The sequence below is a fragment of the Anabrus simplex genome, chromosome 2 (genome assembly GCF_040414725.1).
Source record: "Anabrus simplex isolate iqAnaSimp1 chromosome 2, ASM4041472v1, whole genome shotgun sequence".
Taxonomy (NCBI): domain Eukaryota; kingdom Metazoa; phylum Arthropoda; class Insecta; order Orthoptera; family Tettigoniidae; genus Anabrus; species Anabrus simplex.
The window spans coordinates 207995066-208016669 of NC_090266.1; the positions used below are offsets into that span (position 1 = coordinate 207995066).

Genomic DNA, 21604 nt, shown 5'->3' on the forward strand with positions numbered 1-21604 from the left:
GCTACATTATAGCAGTGTCATGCACAGATAGGCTCTTCCCCATTCACTTCCAGCTAGGTGTTTTTTAAATTTTTAATATAATCAGTAAAAGCCGAAACTTAGAAGAACACATGGATACTGCTCAAACAAAATCATCCACAAGCTTCCATAAAGTGTAAGGGATTAACAACAATTATTTGAAAACAGTTTGATTACTACTGCTTTCTCAACAGAAAAGATAAACTAATGATGATTATAGTTCAAATGGGCCTAACATCAAGGTAACAAATTTTTAAATTCATAACTTAAAAATAATACAACTAGGCACATTATATAAAGTAAAATTACAAATACAACTTACTCCAAAGTTCTCCAGAAGATTCCTCAGAGTCTCTATTTCAACCTCCAGTTGTTTGATCTGATTATGCTACAACATAAATGTTTAAGAATGGTTACATAGTGATAATGAAAATTCACACAGATTAATCAATTCATGCCTCCTCCTCCTCCTCAATCATAAAATACTTAGAAAACTTTTTTTAAATACACAGTATTTTAAATTAATTACATACCCACCAGAGTCATTCAAAAGTTCTTAACACTGTAGGAAACCGAAGGATTATGATAGAATCGGAAATAAACACATTTCTATTCTCAAATTAATGTAAAATAAATATTGAAATAACGAGGTTCATGGTGTGGGTTACTGCAGTCACGTCCTAGTTCGTGAACCATGGGCAACGGCTCAGTGGCCTAGTAAGTGGTCCTGAGAGTCGGGATACCAGTTGCTATGGAATGGGAGTGGGCATCTCGGACATATTCTGAGTCATGGCCCTCCTTGTGCTCAGGCGGCTAGGTCTATACAATTCACCGGTGGTCCATAACCCGTTAGAGGAGAGATCCTCACTTGGACTATGTGTAAGTAGGGTAGCATCCTGCTAAATGAATCAACCGAGCTCAAAACGTTTTAAGCAAGCCTCGGACCTATGGGAGTAATGGAGTCCAACTCCCATTTGACAGGCAAGGGACTCCTTGGAAACAACTTGGCGAACGAAATGGAATTCGATGGGGAGCTGTCATTATTAATGGGGCTTATGGAAGAAAGAAAGTAGAACTGGCTCAGTCAGCTAAGAGGATGCATCTGGATGTGCTAGGAGTAAATGATATTCAGGTAAGGGGAGATAACGAGGAAGAGATAGGAGATTATAAAGTGTACTTGACGGGTGTTAGAAAGGGAAGGGCAGAGTCTGGGGTCGGGCTGTTTAACAGGAATACCATTGCATGCAACATAGTTTCTGTTAGGCACATAAATGAACGAATCATGCGGGTAGATTTGTCAGTTGGAGGAATTAGGACAAGAACTGTCTCAGTGTATTCACCATGTGAGGGTGCAGATGAGGATGAAGTGGACAAGTTTTATAAAGCATTGAGTGACATCGTGGTCAGGGTCAACAGCAAGGATAGAATAGTGCTTATGGGTGATTTCAATGTGAGAGCTGGAAATAGAACTGAAGGATACGAAAGTGTGACTGGTAAATGTGGTGAAGATATGGAAGCTAATAGGAATGGGAAGTATTTGCTGGACTTCTGTGCTAGTATGGGTTTAGCAGTTACGAATACATTCTTCAAGCATAAGGCTGTTCACCACTACACATGGGAGGCTAGGGGTACCAGATCCATAATAGACTATATCTTAACAGACTTCGAATTCAGGAAATCTGTTAAGAATGTACGAGTTTTCCGAGGATATTTCGATGATACAGACCACTATCTGATCTGTAATAAATTATGTATCACTAGGCCTAGGAGAGAGAAAGTGAAATCTGTCTGCAAACGAATAAGGGTAGAAAATTTCCAGGACGAGGAAAATAGACAGAAGTGCAGAAGTACATGGATATGATTAGTGAGAAGTTTTGAACAATAGACAGTAAGCAGGTTCAGGATATAGAAAGTGAATGGGTGGCATACAGGGATGCTGTAGTAGAAACAGCAAGGGAATGCCTAGAAACAACTGTGTGTAAAGATGGGAAAAGGTAGAATGATGAAGTGAGAGCAGCTTGTAAACGTAAAAAGAAGGCTTATCAGAAATGGCTCCAAACAAGGGGAGGCAGACAGGGATTTGTAAGTAGATGAAAGAAACAGAGCGAAACAAATAGTTGTTGAATCCAAAAAGAAGTTGTGGGCAGATTTTGGTAATAACCTGGAAAGGCTAGGTCAAGCAACAGGGAAACCTTTCTGGACAGTAATAATCTTAGGAAGGGAGGGAAGAAGGAAATGAACAGTGTTTTGAGTAATTCAGGTGAACTCATAACAGATCCCAGGGAATCACTGGAGAGGAGGAGGGAATATTTTGAACATCATCTCAACGTAAAAGTAAATCTTCCTGGTAGTGTTGCGAACAGTCAAGCTGATGGGGAGGAGGAAAATGATGTTGGTGAAATTACACTTGAGGAAGTGGAAAGGATGGTAAATAAACTCCATTGTCATCAAGCAGCAGGAATAGATGAAATTAGACCTGAAATGGTGAAGTATAGTGGGGAAGGCAGACATGAAATGGCTTCATAGAGTAGTAAGATTAGCATGGAGTGTTGGTAAGGTACCTTCAGATTGGACAAAAGCAGTAACTGCACCTATCTATAAGCAAGGGAACAGGAAGGATTGCAACAACTATCAAGGTATCTCACTGATTAGTATACCAGGCAAAGTATTCACCGACATCTTGGAAGGGAGGGTGCGGCCAATCGTTGAGAGGAAGTTGGATGAAAACCAGAGTGGTTTCAGACCACAGAAAGGCTGTCAGGATCAGATTTTCAGTATGCGACAGGTAATTGAAAAATGCTACGAGAGGAATAGGCAGTTGTGTTTATGTTTCGTAGGTCTAGAGAAAGCATATGACAGGGTACCAAGAGAAAAGATGTTCGCCATACTGGAGGACTATGGAATTAAGGGTAGATTATTAAAATCAACCAAAGGCATTTATGTTGACAATTGGGCTTCAGTGAGAATTGACGGTAGAATGAGTTCTTGGTTCAGGGTACTTACAAGGGTCAGACAAGGTTGTAATCTTTCACCTTTTCTGTTTGTAGTTTACATGGATCATCTGCTGAAAGGTATAAAATGGCAGGGAGGGATTCAGTTAGGTGGAAATGTGGTAAGCAGTCTGGCCTATGCTGACAACTTGGTGTTTTTTTTTTTTTTTTTTTTTTTTTTGTTTTTTTTTTTTTTTTTTTTTTGCTAGGGGCTTTACGTCGCACCGACACAGATAGGTCTTATGGAGACGATGGGATAGGAAAGGCCTAGGAGTTGGAAGGAAGCGGCCGTGGCCTTAATTAAGGTACAGCCCCAGCATTTGCCTGGTGTGAAAATGGGAAACCACGGAAAACCATCTTCAGGGCTGCAACTTAGTTGTAATGGCAGATTGTGCCGAAAGCCTGCAGTCTAATATCTTGCAACTTGAAAATGTGTGCAATGAGTATGGTATGAAAATTAGCCTTTCGAAGACTAAACTGATGTCAGTAGGTAAGAAATTCAACAGAAGTGAATGTCAGATTGGGGATACAAAGCTAGAACAGGTCGATGATTTCAAATATTTATGTTGTGTATTCTCCGAGGATGGTAATATAGTAAGTGAGATTGAATCAAGGTGTAGTAAAGCTAATGCAGTGAGCTCGCTATTGCGATCAACAGTATTCTGTAAGAAGGAAGTCAGCTCCCAGACGAAACTTCTTTACATGGGTCTGTTTTCAGACCGACTTTGCTTTACGGGAGCGAAAGATGGGTGGACTCAGTATATCTTATTCATAAATTAGAAGTAACAATGAAAGTAGCGAGAATGATTGCTGGTACAAATAGGTGGGAACAATGGCAGGAGGGTACTCAGAATGAGGAGATAAAGGCTCATTAAGAATGAACTCGATGGATGAAGCTGTATGCACAAACCGGCTTCGGTGGTGGGGTCATGTGAGGCGAATGGAGGAGGATAGGTTACCTAGGAGAATAATGGACTCTGTTATGGAGGGTAAGAGAAGAAGAGGTGGACCAAGACGACGATGGTTAGACTCAGTCTCTTACGATTTAAAGATAAGAGGTAAAGAACTAAATGAGGCCACAGCACTAGTTACAAATAGAGGATTGTGGCGACGTTTAGTAAATTCACAGAGGCTTGCAGACTGAACGCTGAAAGGCATAACAGTCTATAATGATAATGTATGTATGTATGTATGTATGTATGTATGTATGTATGTATGTAACATTATACAAGGTGTCCGGGTTAAAGGTATAATAATATAAAATTTAATAACTTCAGAAATATTGGAGATATTTATTGGCGATTTGTTTTCTACAACTAGGGTAACTCAAAATGTTTTCTGTGTTCACTTGCAGTGGCTGTGGTACCACACGCGCATGGGCGTAACTGCATTTTTCACGAGAAGCACGCCAGTAACCATGTGGACTCCACAGCAGGTGTTCTGTGTGCTTTCGCTCACGGAGATATTATCCGTTACACTAGTACAACGTAGATTTTAGTGCGGGTATGGACTGTTACCAACTGATGATGTTCCCACTTACATAAAAATCATGAAAACTGACAGGTGCCTTCGAGAATCTGGGACCTCGCTGTCAATGTCGATCCGCCACGCCAAACATGCAGTTTCAGAGTCTACTGTTGATTTAATCCGTGACTCCTTCAAGCGGAGCCCTCGTAAGTCAATTCGACAAGCAAGTAGCCAGTTACAATTACCATGTTCGACATACACGATGTCGTTCACAAAAGGTTGCGCCTACGGGCATACAAACTTCAACTTCGTCAGAAAATCAAACCCCAGGACAGGCCGCTACGGAAGGCATTCGTGGGGACAATTCTCGCAAAAATTGATGGAAACGAGGCATTCCTCGATTCGTTCTGTTTCTTGGACAAGGCTACATTCCATATTTCTGGCACGGTAAACAAGCACAACTGCTGCATATGGGGATCTGAACCACCCCACGTAGTGATAGAGTTGGAACGGGACTCTCCGAAAGTGAATGTGTGGTGTGGATTGTTGCAGGACAGGGTTATTGGCCCATTCTTCTTCGCGGAGCCTACAGTTAATGAAATACATTACCTAGACATGTTGGAGCAGTATGTTGTGCCACAACTTCCTCGTGACGTGATCTTTCAGCAAGATGGTGCACCATGCCATTATGCAGAAGTTGTGAGGGATTTCTTGAATCATGAGTTTCCAGACTGCTGGACTGGGAGAGGTAGTCCATCAATTGCTTGGCCCCCTAGAAACCCCGACATTACGCCACTTGATTTTTTCCTGTAAGGGTTTGTCAAGAATCAAGTGTACCAAACACCAGTTCGTGACCTCCAGATCTGCGTCATCGCATTCGTGCAGCTATCGCAAATGTTACCCTACTGTACAATGCTGCAGAACACTTGGAGAGAAGTGGAATACCGATTAGACGTCTGTCGCACCAGTAATGGTGCATATATCGAGATTTATTAGGTACGTAAACAAACATTTTGAGTTACCCTACTTGTAGAAACAAACTGCAAGTAAATATCTCCACTACTTCTCACGTTATTAAATTTTATATTATTATACCTTTAACCCGGACACCTTATACTGTCAGTTATATGAACTCTGTAATATATTCATACGTTTCTCAAGGAACAACAGATGGATTACTATTTCCCAAATTTTGAGCTTTATGTCATTCATGAACCTAAATGTTCTTCCTGTCTGCACACCTCCAACTGAAGAAAGAACTATATTTTACACAGTGAACAGAGGGAATAAGCATATTGTGAAGTGGAATCTGTATTCGTTATGTATGAGATTTATGAATTAAAGGGTTGCATCTAGTCAAGTTTAATCCCCACTAGGGGATTTTTCCTGAAGTTTTTTCTGATGACCTATGGGCTTGTAAATGTAACTACTCATGATAGTCATCTAAAATCCTTTTTCATAGCTTAAGGTTTTAGTATATGGCTTTTTATAATCTATAGGTTGTAGGTCCATGAAGTGTGCCTTACTAGCAATTGGTATCACTGTTCCTTACCTCCATGATTTTATTTTAACTGCGAGTCATGAATCTGTTTTTTACCTTCAAACGGCTTGTGAAGTTAGGACTAAATCTGTTCGTCAAATCCTGATTCAGGGTCACACTTTGCAACCTATCTGTTATTATAACTAAGATTGTTAATGTTGATGTTTGGAAATAATATATGGAAAATTCAAATTTTCCCTTTCACTTCAAATGTACTCATCCCTTTCTCTATTATATCCTTGCAATATCTTGTAACTTATTGGTCCAAGTTACACTATGCTAACTGGCAACTTTTTCGTCCAGTACACACTGCTAATTGGCAACCTGTCGCCTCAAAAAAGAGGACATTTGCTAGAATTTTAAAGATCTGCCCAGACATTATTTTCACCTGATAAAAGAGGACATATGGTCACCTGATCTTAAGCCTCTCCTTAGATATGAAATATATACTTTAAAACTTCAAGACCATCAATGAATCAGCAACCAGAGAACACAGATGTCACTTACCGTCTTCTCCCTGTCTGTCTTGGAATACTTTAGACGAGTTTCAAGACCACGAATTTGCGAATCAACTGTATTCAACTCTGACTCTTTACGGGATTTCTTCATTGACTCACGCAGCTCTTCAGTCAGTTTCTCCTGCAAAACAGATCATCATTCATTACGTTTATTGTGATGTACTAGCAAGCTATAACATGTTGCCTGGTTGCATGACAGCCAAACAAAGGTAGAAAAATACATATATGTTTAAAGCAATGTCTGAGTCAAAGAGTGCTTTATAACTCAATGCAGACATCTTCAGATGGAAAATAAGCAATATATTTTAACCCAATATGAACTGAATTAGAAGACTTACTTACAAAGCATATAAAGTCAATAAATGTCTAAAAACCAGGTAGCACATTTTAACTAAGAGATAAAACAACTGGCAAGCAGAGTAGAGAAAATTAATATGAAAGGGTGTTCAGTCTATAAGATAAAAGTGTCTCGTAACAAGTATTGAAAAGCAAAATAATGGAAACAAGTACATCAGTCTGAAGTCTGACAAGTCTTTTTATTTATTTATTTATTTATTTTTTGCTAGTGGCTTTACGTCGCACCGACACATATAGATCTTATGGCGACGATGGGATAGGAAAGGCCTAGGAGTTGGAAGGAAGTGCGCGTGGCCTTAATTAAGGTTTTGCATTTGCCTGGTGTGAAAATGGGAAACCACGGAAAACCATCTTCAGGGCTGCCGACAATGGGATTCAAACCCACTATCTCCCGGATGCAAGCTCACAGCCGCGCGCCTCTAACTGCACGGCCAACTCGCCTGGTATCTGACCAGTCAATTCTAATCTAGTTAAGAAAAAGGGAAAGATCCATGTAGGCAAATATGTTTAGTTTCAAGCAAGAGCCAACACCTGATTCAAGGGATGTACAATATGTATATGTACAGTCCCTCAAAAAGTGACTGAGCATATGGCACAGCATAAGTTCACCTCCGGCACATCTGTGCACACGGAAGTCTTATCGATTTCCACAAAAGCTCCTGAAACCAGCTATGAGGGGAGAGATTTATACGTCATTTCCTTTACTTACAACCCCTAAATACTCTCATAACCATATGAAGAGATCTGTAAACTGTAACTAATTTGATGAATATAAATAAATATAATCAATACAATATCATAAAATATATCATAAATGAAAATATTAAAAAACTTCATAAAATACTTGAAATAAATTAATATTACTCAAAATAATGTATCAAAATGTCCGCAGTATGGACGCCAGAGTTCACCAGAACGGATCCCTCGAATTTTGATAGAGCATGATAAACTCTATAACCCAGGGCGTGTACATAATGCTGCATACTGGTACATCTGCTACAGGCCTTACCTAACCTCCTGAAAACGACTAAATAGGTAGGAACTGCACCTAGGTTCATCAATAACTCCACTGATTCTAAAATATCGAACTATATTCACAATAAAATCCGTGCATGAGCACCTCATCAACACACCAAAATACACTTATAATACATAAACAAAAGAATGCTGGAAGACTCCATATTTACAACAACAACAATAATGAAAACAGTGGGAAAAAGAAAGCGAGAACTAAGCTATTATTTGTAGATAGTCCGATGCACAATGTACATATATGTGGATAAATACCCTTCACTGTCTCTGTATCAATACGACTTGCCAATTCTCATAATCGGCATTTACACACAGATACAGTACCTTGTAATACTGTGTTCACAGATTTTAACACTTGTTGTAAAGATATACATCTTTGAGCAACACACCCTTGTCGATCCTGAACATAAATTATGGAAAGTCTGAGATAGCTTTCACCAATATATAATGCCAGACCGCCACAAGTGCTTAAATACTTAATGAGCAAGCACTCCACAATCCGTTGATCAGCCACTTTCCATGAACATAACAAGACTACGCTCCACGATTGTTTGAAGTCCAGTCAATTGCAGCCGTGTCACTCCAGTACCATGTATCAGCACCACTTCCTTCCCATACTGTGTGTCAGTTGTGGTTCCCGCCGTTTGATCAACCTTTATAGGCATCAGCATCACCACTTCCTTCCCGTACCGTGCGTCAGTTGTGGTTCCCGCCATTTGATCAACCTTTATAGGCATCAGCATTCCCCTTCCTCTCACATAATACGTCTGGATTGGTCCTTGTCAGCCAATCATAAGTGATCCACCGTTCAGGGTTGCCCTGAACTTCTTCATGCTCCCAAGACATAAACAAACGCTGGGGTATATCACATGAGTCATAAAACTTTCCTAGTACAATAATAAGCTCCTCTCATCAGACTGGGATATATACATGACTCACAGAACTTTCCTAGTACAACAACATCAACAAACACATCTCATCAGACACTGGGATGCCCGCATGAGTCACACGAATTACCAGAGTCCAAGATAGCAATGTTTCCCCACTCAAAACAAATTAGTCATACCTACATATGTGGATATCTTCCAGCTTACAAATATACATGACACAATATACAAATGAAATACTGATAATAATAATAATAATAATAATAATAATAATAATAATAATAATAATAATAATAATAATAATAATAATAATAATAATAATAATAATAATAATAATAATAATATCTCTAACTTCTACATACAGTGCGAGGGTGTGATATATGTACTATCACACTATCACAAAACTTTATTTAAAACCTCGCTAAAGTGACTATCCCAATGCAGATCATTCCTCATATTAACACTTAGGTACTGTGTAGAGATGAGAAGAATGCAAGAATGAGGAATGTGGCCTGCAAGCATGAACTTCCTGTTCTGCCCAGACAGATCGGCTCTTATCTGCTCTTATCAGCTACACGAAAACATTGACCCACACTTTGCAGTTTGTTGGATTACAACTGACAAGAGCGGAGAGCTGCCAGTAGAAGATAATATAAAGTTGCCTGGGTAGTAGCGGAGTTGCTATGGTAACCATTGAGTCACTGGCTCTGCTGGTGAAAACCCCTTCGCCCCGTGCCCCACCGGGTGTGTGCATTCTTCTGATCTCCCAACAATACTTACAGTGATCTCCGTGAGGCACTTTCACCACAATCAACACAGTAATTAAAACTGAGATGACTTTTCATCCCATTTACCGTCATACCACTGTCTGCTCCCCATCTTACAACTTTGTCGATGTCTTTCTGCAGTCACTCACAAACCTGCAATTTACTTATTGCTCTATAGAGCATAACATCATCCACAGAAAGCCTTTTCTGTGATTCCATTTCTTTACCCTTATCATATATACACTGGCAAAAAAATGAAATCCCAACACCAAGAAGACATTAGTTTAGAGGAATGCAATTTAGGCTATGCAATTGTTCAGTTAACACATATATTCAATTAAAGTCTCCAGGTCACAGGTTCAAGTATGCGCAAAAATACATGTGACATGGTGGTACATTAATAACCACTGTAGCTGCCATGATTATGAAAGCAAGCATGCAAACATGCATGCATTGTGTCATACACGTGCCATACATCATTTTATGGGACAGAGTTCCATGCCTGTAGCACTTGGTCAGTCAAATCAGCAACAGTTAATGCTGGTACTGGATGAAGCTGAATTTGTCTCCCATAATGTTCCATAAGTACTCAATGGACAAAAGGTCTGGTGAACTCGCAGGCGAAGGCAACTGGTTGACACACTGTAGAGCACGTTGAATGACAGCAGCGGTATGAGGACAAGTGTTATCCTGTTGGAAAACACCCCCTTGAATGCTGCAAATGAATGGCAGCACAACTGGTTCAATGACCACTCTGACATTCAAATCCACTGTCAAGTTTCTTGGAATAACAATGAGAGTACTCCTGCTGTCAAACGAAATCGCTCCCCAAACCATAACACCTGGTGTACGTCCAGTGTGTCAGCTCCAATAAATATACCTTTAATAATTAAAAGTCAGCCTTGTCAATACTTAGAGTTGTTTAATTAATTATTTTTTATCACCTCATACACCATACATGTTTCAAGGACCTTACTGTCTTCTTTCTCAACGTTTTTTCTTTCATTACCAGTTATCTCTTGGACACATCAAACATAAAAATTCTAAACATCTCTTAATAGAAATCTAATATGTCATAATAAAATAAAATATATCCTAAATGTCTAAAGAATACTAAAACTACACTATTCAATTTTACAATTTTCTTAAAATGTCATCCTCGTCTATTATCTAAGAATACATTAATTTATTAAAATTAGCATCTCATAAACTTTTACAAAGTCTTCCACTGCAGAGATCATGTCAGTTTGGTTTTGATTTGATTGACAACCAACGGAGGTCAAGGGCAAGTGAAGGTACTAAAATTTTAAACAGAACAACTGACAGTTTCAGATGTGTGTGTCAAAATAATCGTTGTCCATTTTGCCAATAGAGGGGAAAAATAGTGATCCTGATATTGGTGTTCGGCTGACAGGCGTGTTACCCGATGCTAAGGTCAAGGCCAATTATGTTTATGTATGATAACAGCATATTCAACTCAGATTGGAGTGAAGAGTTACATGTCTAGGGGTTTTCAAGGACAGATGGAAATACCAGCAAAATTTAACTGATATGATCTTTGAAGTGGAAAATTTTGTAAAAGTTTATGAGATGCTAATTTTAATGAATTGATTGTATTCTTACATAATAGACTAGGATGACATTTTAGGAAAATTGTAAAATAGAATAGTGTAGTTTTAGTATTCTTTAGACATTTAGGTTATATTTCATTATCACATATTAGATTTCTATTAAGAGATGTTTAGAATTTTGATGTTCAATGTGTAATATTAAGTAAAGGGTTCCAAGACATAACTAGTAATGAAAGAAAAAAAAATGCTGAGAAAGAAGACAGTAAGGTCCTCAAAACATGTACGGTGCATGAGGTAATAAAAAATAATTAATTAAACAACACCAAGTATTGACAAAGCTGACTTTTAATTATCAAAGGTATATTTATTGGAGTAGAGAATGTAGTCAATACAGACCATTATAAAAATCAAACCACAATGGTTAAGTTAATAAATTCAGTGTGTCAACATCACAGGCAATATGGTTCCAAGTGCTCATATGGCCTTCTTCTTACCAAATTACGGTCATCACTGACACCAAGACAGAAACAGCTCTTATCCTAAAATACAACAGACCTCCAGTCCTCCCTCCTCTGAGCTCTAGCTCGACACTACTGATGTCGCAGATGGCAGTGATATGGAGTTAGTGGCATGAATGCTACAGAATGTCTGGCTCAGGGCTGCCCCCAAGTAATCGATTTGTTACGGTTTGCTGTGTCGCTCTGGTACCAACTGAAGCTCCAATAGTAGTTGCAGATGCTGAATGATCCACCACAGCAATGCGATGAACACGGTGGTCTTCCCTACCGTGGATACATACCTGACAAATCTTTCTGCACTATCACAGAAAGAACATCCACCTTCTTATAGCCCTATTAGACAGCCTCATTCAAACTCAGTAAGGTGCTGATACTGTCTTCTTCATCTCTTTAAAGGCATGTCTCACTAACACAAACCTCATGATGACAACACCAGACAATGACTAACTCTCAAGAAGTGTATCGTGCATATTTTAAGGAAACTTGCTTTGCAAGGTCATAGTGTTGCTACTAGCACCAATCTTAGTTGAATGGTACATAAATCTGAATAGGCATCATCCTTCAGATGTGCAAACATGCCTCCTGAATTTTGTTTACCTAGCACAACTCCTTCTTGGTGTTGAGATTTCATTTTTTGCCAGTGTACAATATAATCAGAAAGGATGCTTTCCCAGAGCTTACTTACAACACATGTCAAGCTGACTGGCCTGCTATTATCCGCTTTATGTTTATCACCCCTTCCTTTGTACACTGGTGCCATTATAGCAACTCGCCATCCATTTGGTATGGCTCATTCATGCAAACAGTTATCAAAGAAGTATTTTACATATCCCAATCCACAGCTTCAGTATAACCCCAGAAATTTTACCAATCCTGCCTGCTTTTCTAGTTATCAACTTTTGTATCCTTATATAAATACCTTTATTATCATAGGTAAACTGCTAGTATTAGTCATCTTGTCTGCCTGGAATTTATCATTATATCCAACTATTTATACATACTTCTCCTTTCTGTAAATCCTTGCATATACACTCCCCCTTGTTCATTAATGATTTCTGAAATGTCCTTCCTGGAACCTGCCTCCACACACCTTCTCCACATGCCTAACAACAGAGTCCCCCATAACCAGAGCCTCAACTCCGCCCATCTCATTAGATACTAGAGGTCTGCATTATCTCTGATTTTTACCGGCGAGTCCTGCTTGCCTCTCTGCCTCTCGGGAGTATGCGGCTGAGCGTCCTGTGCAGCCGGTTGCGGGCCAACGACTGGCAGAGTGCGCCAAACGATCGGCCGGTCGCCAGTAACCGGCGGACTCAGTGCCAGCCAGCCTGTGAGCTGTGCTTCGCAGAACTCCTTGAGATCATAGGCCACTACTTTATATTAACCCTCACCTATTTCTTTTACAAATTTCTTTCATTTTTACTATCAGTTCTATAACCTTAATATTACAATTGTATATGTTACATCTGAAGTGTGTTAATATGTTGCAGACTATTAGATTTTTATCTTTGAGGTGATCATGTATTTCAGTAATTGTAACGTTATGAACTGTAATGTCTTCATATATTATTTTGTTCTGTTTGCTAGAAAAACAGGGATACAGTAATAGTGGGCTATCTCCAGAATCGGCTACATATACATTGTACTAATATTGAATGCACGATCAAGAAGGAATACAGGACAGATTTTAAATGTAATACTCACCCATTTTCTTTTCACAAGCGTTAATTTATAAAGAAACTACGACCTGTAAATAAAGTTACATGTGCATCATAACTATACAATTCATTTTCCGTCACTGGTGCTCCCTGATGCTCAGGAGTCATTTGTGTTCCTGGAGCTACTACTACAGCTGGCAGTTTGCACTTCTACCTGAGAAGTAAATGAAAGTGGAATCATACATTTATAGAGTTTGAAGAATGTTTCCTTTCTTGTGATTACGTGGTATGTTCACAATACTTACAAAATTGTGATGGATCAATAAGACATCATCCACCTTCTCTGATTCTAAGCACTATCTTTTCCTGGACAGCAGGTGATTGGCCTGGCTAAAATTTATCTCGCTGGAAGCTCTAGTGGCAGAAATGCAGAGAACTCTTCTGGCTACTTCCGACAGCCTTGGAAGTAACTCCACGTACGTTTTCCACCACTTCAAAATTTGTCATTCAGCACAGCTACAGTCAGATTTGAAGAGCGACAGGTACCTGATGAGTTCATTAGTGGTAATTATGTGTCCATCTTCGTCGTCCTCATCCGAACTCCAGTCCACCTGGGACTTTTTCATGGGAAAAACTTGGTCAGTTTGCTTGAACAGCCTCTAAAAATGAATGAAAACATCCGTAATGTATTCCTGTCACCTTTAAATATGTATAAACCTTAGTTAGGATTACTGTTTACTAAAAAAACTATATTTCCAGTGAGGTGGAATATTAGACAAACATTCGTTTACTAATTTGTTTCAGTGAATCAACCTTACCATTTACAGGCAGTTCTGAGCACAATCGTCGAATTTCAGCATACAACCATGGCAACGTAATGGATATCCTCCAATTTGCACTTCTCTCTGATGAAGTATGCTGCTCTCCGTTTTTTTTTTTTTTTTTTTTAATGCACTGAAAAGGATAAACAATATATACATAATTGCATTCCGATAATTCAACAGTTTTATAAATGATCGTAACTTATAAAAATATTTCTTACTTTGTTGTCACTGTCTTCTGGTTCACAATAATGTAACAGACGTGTGCACCAAGGCAGCACACGTTCCAGCATTGTTATTTCTGCACTTTCCAAATCCAAACTTGCTTCTTTAAAGGGGGTTAGAAAAGCGACAACTTCTCGTACGTACTCTCCATGGAAAGTTTCTAAGAGTTTCGATCAGCCCCGGGATTCTAGTAGATCTCAAATTTCGTCGATTAGTCTTATGATGGAATTGAGCATTAACAGTATTCTGTTCCACCGCGTTACAACTTCTTGCTTCACAGAGTGCTGCAGACGCCCCGAGTGACCCGATCTCCTCAAATAGCCTACTATTGCTCTTGCTGATAGCAGACATGACCGGATTTCAGGAGCTTCATCTTCTAAAAACGTCTCTTGAAATGTGTGACGAAGCGCAGTCATCGGGCAGTGATCAAAGCATGGCAAACGGTCGTAAGATTCAAGTGCTTTCTTCATATTAGCTTCTTGGTTGGTGACAAAGTAAAATTTTGTAATATCATTCTTGTTAATTGCTAACTCAAGCAATCACTCTTCGATTTTGTACCGAATGTTCTCTCCTGTCTTAGGTATATCTGGTAACTCAGTTGTTGGTAAAACAAGTGTTTCTACCTGCCATTCATCATTAACATAATGCGATGTCACAGTAAAAAAAATTCTCTTCTTGTAGTTATCAGACCACAGATCAGTGTCTAAAGCGCACATTTTGTACTTTGGGGCACATATTAGCTTGGGCACCATTGTCGCCGTATTTTGTCCGCCTTTTCCTTAACAGTGGTAGGGTGCGGAAGAACACCTTCTATATTGATTTTGCTATAAGTGGCGCCAACAATGATGAGCTCCTGCGAATAGTTCTTGAAGCCAAACTTACTACAAGTATTTAACCGTATCAAATCTATCCCACTCATATTGACCAACTTATCAACAACATCACTCATAAGGCTGCTTGGCACTGACTTTACAAAGGTGAAAAAATGAGTGTATCCTCCTAATTCAATACATCATATATACCATCATTAGACGGAGTAAACAAATTCAAACATATTTCGGCTCATTTGAGCCATCTTCAGTGAAAAATGAGGGGGGTTGAAATAATTTACATAACACAAGTTAATAAATACATACATACATACATACATTACATACATACATACATACATACATACATACATACATTATCATCATAGACTGTTATGCCTTTCAGCGTTCAGTCTGCAAGCCTCTGTGAATTTACTAAACGTCGCCACAATCCTCGATTTGCAACTAGTGTTGTGGCCTCATTTAGTTCCATACCTCATATCTTTAAATTGTTAGAAACCGAGTCTAACCATTGTCGTCTTGGTCTAACTCTACTTCTCTTACCCTCCATAGCAGAGTCCATTATTCTGCTAGGTAACCTATCCTCCTCCATTCGCCTCACATGACCCCACCACAGAAGCCGGTTTATGCATACAGTTTCATCCATCGAGATCATTCCTAAATTAGCCTTTATCTCCTCATTCTGAGTACCCTCCTACCATTGTTCCCACCTGTTTGTACCAGCAATCATTCTCGCTACTTTCATGTCTGTTACTTCTAACTTATGAATAAGATATCCTGAGTCCACCTATCTTACGTTCCCGTAAAGCAAAGTTGGTCTGAAAACAGACCAATGTAAAGATAGTTTCGTCTGGAAGCTGACTTCCTTCTTACACAATACTACCAATCGCAACTGCGAGCTCACTGCATTAGCTTTACTACACCTTGATTCAATCTCACTTACTATATTACCATCCTGGGAGAACACACAACCTAAATACTTGAAATTATCGACCTGTTCTAGCTTTGTATCCCCAATCTGACATTCAATTCTGTTGAATTTCTTACCTACTGACATCAATTTAGTCTTCGAGAGGCTAATTTTCATACCATACTCATTGCACCTATTTTCAAGTTACAAGATATTAGACTGCAGGTTTTCGGCACAGTCTGCCATTAAGACCAAGTCGTCAGCATAGGCCAAACTGCTTACTACATTTCCAACTAACTGAATCCCTCCTTGCCATTTTATACCTTTCAGCAGATGATCCATATAAACTACGAACAGCAAAGGTGAAAGATTACAGACTTGTCTAACCCCTGTAAGTACCCTGAACCAAGAACTCATTCTACCATCAATTCTCACTGAAGCCCAATTGTCAACATAAATGCCTTTGATTAATTTTAATAATCTACTTTTAATTCCATAGTCCCCCAGTACAGTGAACATCTCTTCCCTCAGTACCCTGTCATATGCCTTCTCTAGATCTACGAAACATAAACACAACTGCCTATTCCTCTCGTAACATTTTTCAAGTACCTGGCGCATATTGAAGATCTGATTCTGACAGCCTCTCTGTGGTCTGAAACCACACTGGTTTTCATCCAACTTCCTCTCAACGACTGATCGCACCCTCCCTTCCAAGACGCCAGTGAATACTTTGCCTGGTATACTAATCAATGAGGTACCTCTATAGTTGTTGCAATCCTTCCTGTTCCTGTGGTTATAGATAGGTGCAATTACTGCTTTTGTCCAATCTGAAGGTACCTTACCAACACTCCACGCTAATTTTACTATTCTATGAAGCCATTTCATCCCTGCCTTCCCACTATACTTCACCATTTCAGGTCTAATTTCATCTATTCCTGCTGCCTTATGAAAATGGAATTTATTTACCATCCTTTCCACTATCTCGAGCATAATTTCACCAACATAATTTTCCTCCTCCCCATGAGCTTGGCTGTTTGCAACACCACCAGGATGATTTCCTTTTACATTGAGAAGATATTCAGAATATTCCCTCCACCTCTTCAGTGACTCCCTGGGATCTATTATGAGTTCACCTGAATTACTCAAAACACTGTTCATTTCCTTCTTCCCTCCCTCCCTAAGATTCTTTATTTCAGTTCGGTGGTATTTGAAGGTGCTCAAATATGTCAGCCTCGTGTCGGGAGATTTACTGGCACGTAAAAGAATTCCTGCGGGACAAAATTCCGGCACCCAGGCGTCTCCGAACACTGTAAAAGAGTAGTTAATGGGACGTAAAGCAAATAACATTATTATTATTAAGATTCTTTATTACTGTCCAGAAAGGTTTCCCTGCTGCTTGACCTAGCCTTTCCAGGTTATTACCAAAATCTTCCCATGACTTCTTTTTGGATTCAACAACTATTTGTTTCGCTCTGTTTCTTTCATCTACGTATAAATCCCTGTCTGCCTCGGCCCTTGTTTGGAGCCATTTCTGATAAGCCTTCTTTTTACGTTTACAGGCTGCTCTCACTTCATCATTCCACCAAGATGTTCGCCTTTTCCCATCTTTACACACAGTTGTTCCTAAGCATTCCCTTGCTGTTTCTACTACAGCATCCATGTATGCCACCCATGCACTTTCTATATTCTGACCCCGCTTACTGTTTACTGTTCGAAACTTCTCACTAATCATATCCATGTACTTCTGTCTAATTTCCTCGTCCTGGAGATTTTCTACCCTTATTCGTTTGCAGACAGACTTCACTTTCTCTACCCTAGGCCTAGAGATACTTCGTTCACTACAGATCAGATGGTGGTCTGGATCATCGAAAAATCCGCGAAAAACTCGTACATTCCTAACAGATTTTCTGAATTCAAAGTCTGTTAAGATATAGTCTATTATGGAGCTGGTAACCCTAGCCTCCCATGTGTAGCGGTGAATAGCCTTATGCTTGAAGAATGTATTCGTAACAGCTAAACCCATACTAGCACAGAAGTCCAGCAAATGCTTCCTATTCCCATTAGCTTCCATATCTTCCCCATATTTACCAATCACCCTTTCGTATCCTTCAGTTCTATTCCCAACTCTCACATTGAAATCGCCCATTAGCACTATTCTATCCTTGCTGTTGACCCTGACCACGATGTCACTCAATGCTTCATAAAACTTGTCAACTTCATCCTCATCTGCACCCTCACATGGTGAATACACGGACACAATTCCTGTCCTAATTCCTCCAAATGACAAATCTACCCACATCATTCGCTCATTTACGTGCCTAACAGAAACTATGTTGCGTGCAATGGTAGTCGTGATAAAGAGCCCTACCCCAGACTCTGCCCTTCCCTTTCTAACACCCGTCAAGTACACTTTATAATCTCCTATCTCTTCCTCGTTATCTCCCCTTACCCAAATATCACTTACTCCTAGTGCATCCAGACGCATCCTCTTAGCTGACTCAGCCAGTTCTACCTTCTTTCGTCCATAAGCCCCATTAATATTGATAGCTCCCCATCGAATTCCATTTTGTTCGCCAAGTTGTTTCTCAAGGAGTCCCTCACCTGTCAAATGGGAGTGGGACTCCATTACTCCCATAGGTCCGAGGCTTGCTTAAAATGTTCTGAGCTCGGTCAATTCATGAAGCAGGATGCTACCCTACTTGCACATAGTCCAAGTGAGGATCTCTCCTCTAACGGGTTATGGACCACCGGTGAATTGTATAGTCCTAGCCGCCTGAGCACAAGGAGGGCCATGACTCAGAATATGTCCGAGATACCCACTCCCATTCCATAGCAACTGGTATCCCGATTCTCAGGACTACTTACTAGGCCACTCAGCCGTTGCCCATGGTTCACGAACTAGGACGTGACTACAGTAACCCACAAACATGAACCAAGTTAAAAAATGCCAAAAAACATAATGAAGTAACAAATAAAAAACAAAAGAGAGCATAGACGGAAACAAAATTAGCACAAATATACAATATTTACATCATTATGTGGAGCAAAAAAAAAAACTCATTGCGACAAAATTCAGTGACACAGGTGTTAAAGCAAAAATAATAATGAAACTAAAAACAGTGTTAACCTAAGAAGAAAAAAATGAAAACAAATGATACATGGAAATGAACAATAGGTGCGAGAAACGTGGGCTGGTAAGTAAAAAATGTGGAATGGGTGTGTAGAAAGCTTGAACTTACGGTGTTTAGTAGGTGGTTGTCCTTTCGAATGGCCTGGCCTTCTCAAAATAACGGTCACGTTTGCGCGATCAAGTCTATTGTTGGTTCAGCTGCGTGTGCGAGGATGGAAGGAGCGAAGTGGGAAGGGGTGGTGCCGGTCTGGTGTGGAGAGGGGGGAGTGGTGATGAGTTGGAGAGACGGAGGTGGGGTTTTTTGTATTATGGAAGTTCTAACAAATATATGGAATGAATGTTTCCAGTAGAATGTTCTTTTTCTCGTTGATTTCATTTAAGTTATGAGAGGTGTTCATAAACTGATGAAATCAACGAGAAAAAAGAACATTCTACTGGAAACATGCATACCATATATTTGTCAAAACTTCCATAATACAAACAAACCCCACCTCCGTCTCTCCAAGTCATCACCACTCCCCCCTCTCCACACCAGACGAGCACCACCCCTTTGTGGTGTATTTTGTCAATGTGGGGTGCTAATAAATATTATGTTCATACCAATGGCAAAAAGGACGAAAATCTTAGCATAGATAATAATAGGATGGTCGACCCACAACATCAAAGATCGTCATAAGGTAATCATTAGGACACCATAACGCTAAAGGCAAACAAATGTTATTTCACTGGTGGTGACTTGTCGGACCACGGAAAGGCATGCGCTTAATGCCTCGTTGGGTCAAACCTAGTATATCAGACTTATTATTCATCAATCAGCAGAGCCAGTGGACGCCACGGCGGGCTAACCGAGAGGGGTGTCCGTAGTAAGTACAATGTTTCAAAAAAAAAAAAAGGGAGAAGGAAAAGGTAAAGAGTGAGAGAGAACGTACAACAAACCAAATGTAAAAAAAGGAGAATTGATTTAAAATAAGTTGTATTTAAACTTCAAACGACTAGACTAGGCAGTGTATAACAAGCAAAGAATGGGAATTACAAACATTTAACGAGGGCTCAGCCCGTTTGACAACCAAAATACAATCAAGAATAATAATAATTAAGAATTCTTGGGAATAACGATTATGATTTTGAAGAAAAGCCCAAGACCAGAGTTCGACAAAAAAAAAAAACCAGAATCAGCACCTATATAAGTTCACAACTTTTTTTTTTAAAACACTTTAGTTAAGAAATAAAGGGGGGTATATTTGAAAAATAATGATTTAAGGCCACCCTTACAATCTTCATTTAAAACCCAAAGGAGGGCAAGAAAGTTATAGCACGTCGGAAGACAAAAATTTTTACAGCTCAATATCGGAAAAGAAGAAAGGGAAAGAAAAAGGAAGCAGAGTGAGAAGGGAAAAAGAGAGGGGAAAAAAAAAGGGGGGGGGAATCCTTCCAGGCTGCTTAAACGCTATCACGTTGGCCATGTAAGCGACCACTCGGGCCTGTAAAAAGGTTCAGGATGTGGCAACACTTCTATCACTTGTCCAAGCACAGTTTATTTTGGCGTATGAGATAGATAAAGATATCAGTCTGAAGGACTTAGTTAGAATGGAGACCATGAAGCCACTAAATAATTTAACATTCAAAGTTCAAATCTTGATATAGACCACGAATGATATAAAAGGTTGTAACATTTTGCTCACCCAGTCTGTTGGTAAACAATGCAGCTATTCACAAATAAAAATAGGTAAAACGTCGCGACGGGCCAGCCGCTAGCGAACAGTTCCGCTCTCTCCACTCGTGTTGTTTTCCAACTCAATGTCTGACCGCGGAAACTAAGGAACAGCTTGCTTATATAGGTAGTGAACAGATTCGAGAACTTACTCGATGAAAAATACGTAGGTGTGACGTCACAACGAGGAAGCAGCAACAGTGCCGGAGAACAGGCCAGTTAGTGAACAGCTGGGCGAGCAAGCAAATGAATGCGACAGAAGGCAGAAGGTAAGATGTAGTAGAGCGGTCGTAACACCTTCCCACTCCGCTCCTTCTATCCTCGCAAACACAGCTGAACCAACAATAGACTCGATCGCACAAACGTTACCGTTACTATGAGAAGGCCAGGCCATCGAGAGGACAACCACCTACTAAACACCGTAAGTTCAAGCTTTCTACACACCCATTCCACACTTTTTACTTATCAGCCCATGCTTCTCACACAACCTCACCTTTTTTTTTTTTCCCCTTCCATTACAGATTGGAACTTCATTGACGGTTTCCACTAGGTCACTCACAGTTTACCATACATCTGCCATCTCCCTAACACAGCTTCTCAATTTTATGTCACAGCCCTTCCGACCCTTTATAATAAGGCAAACCAACCAGCCAA

General features: G+C 39.7%; 1 protein-coding gene across 4 annotated transcripts in view; it reads right to left on the minus strand.

Annotated features, from left to right (window-relative positions):
- The window catches only part of LOC136864009 (structural maintenance of chromosomes protein 1A), a 679773-nt gene that overhangs the window by 304868 nt on the left and 353301 nt on the right, over window positions 1–21604 (minus strand). For all 4 annotated transcript variants that reach the window (XR_010859243.2, XR_010859244.2, XR_010859242.2 and 1 more), the window contains exons 13-14: window positions 6523–6654; window positions 341–406 (exon numbers count right to left, since the gene is read on the minus strand). Coding sequence is in view for 1 of the 4 variants with exons in the window: in XM_067140505.2 (XP_066996606.2) it covers window positions 341–406; window positions 6523–6654 (198 nt within the window). In the remaining 3 variants the exon portion in view is untranslated. The remainder of the gene's footprint in view (window positions 1–340; window positions 407–6522; window positions 6655–21604) is intronic.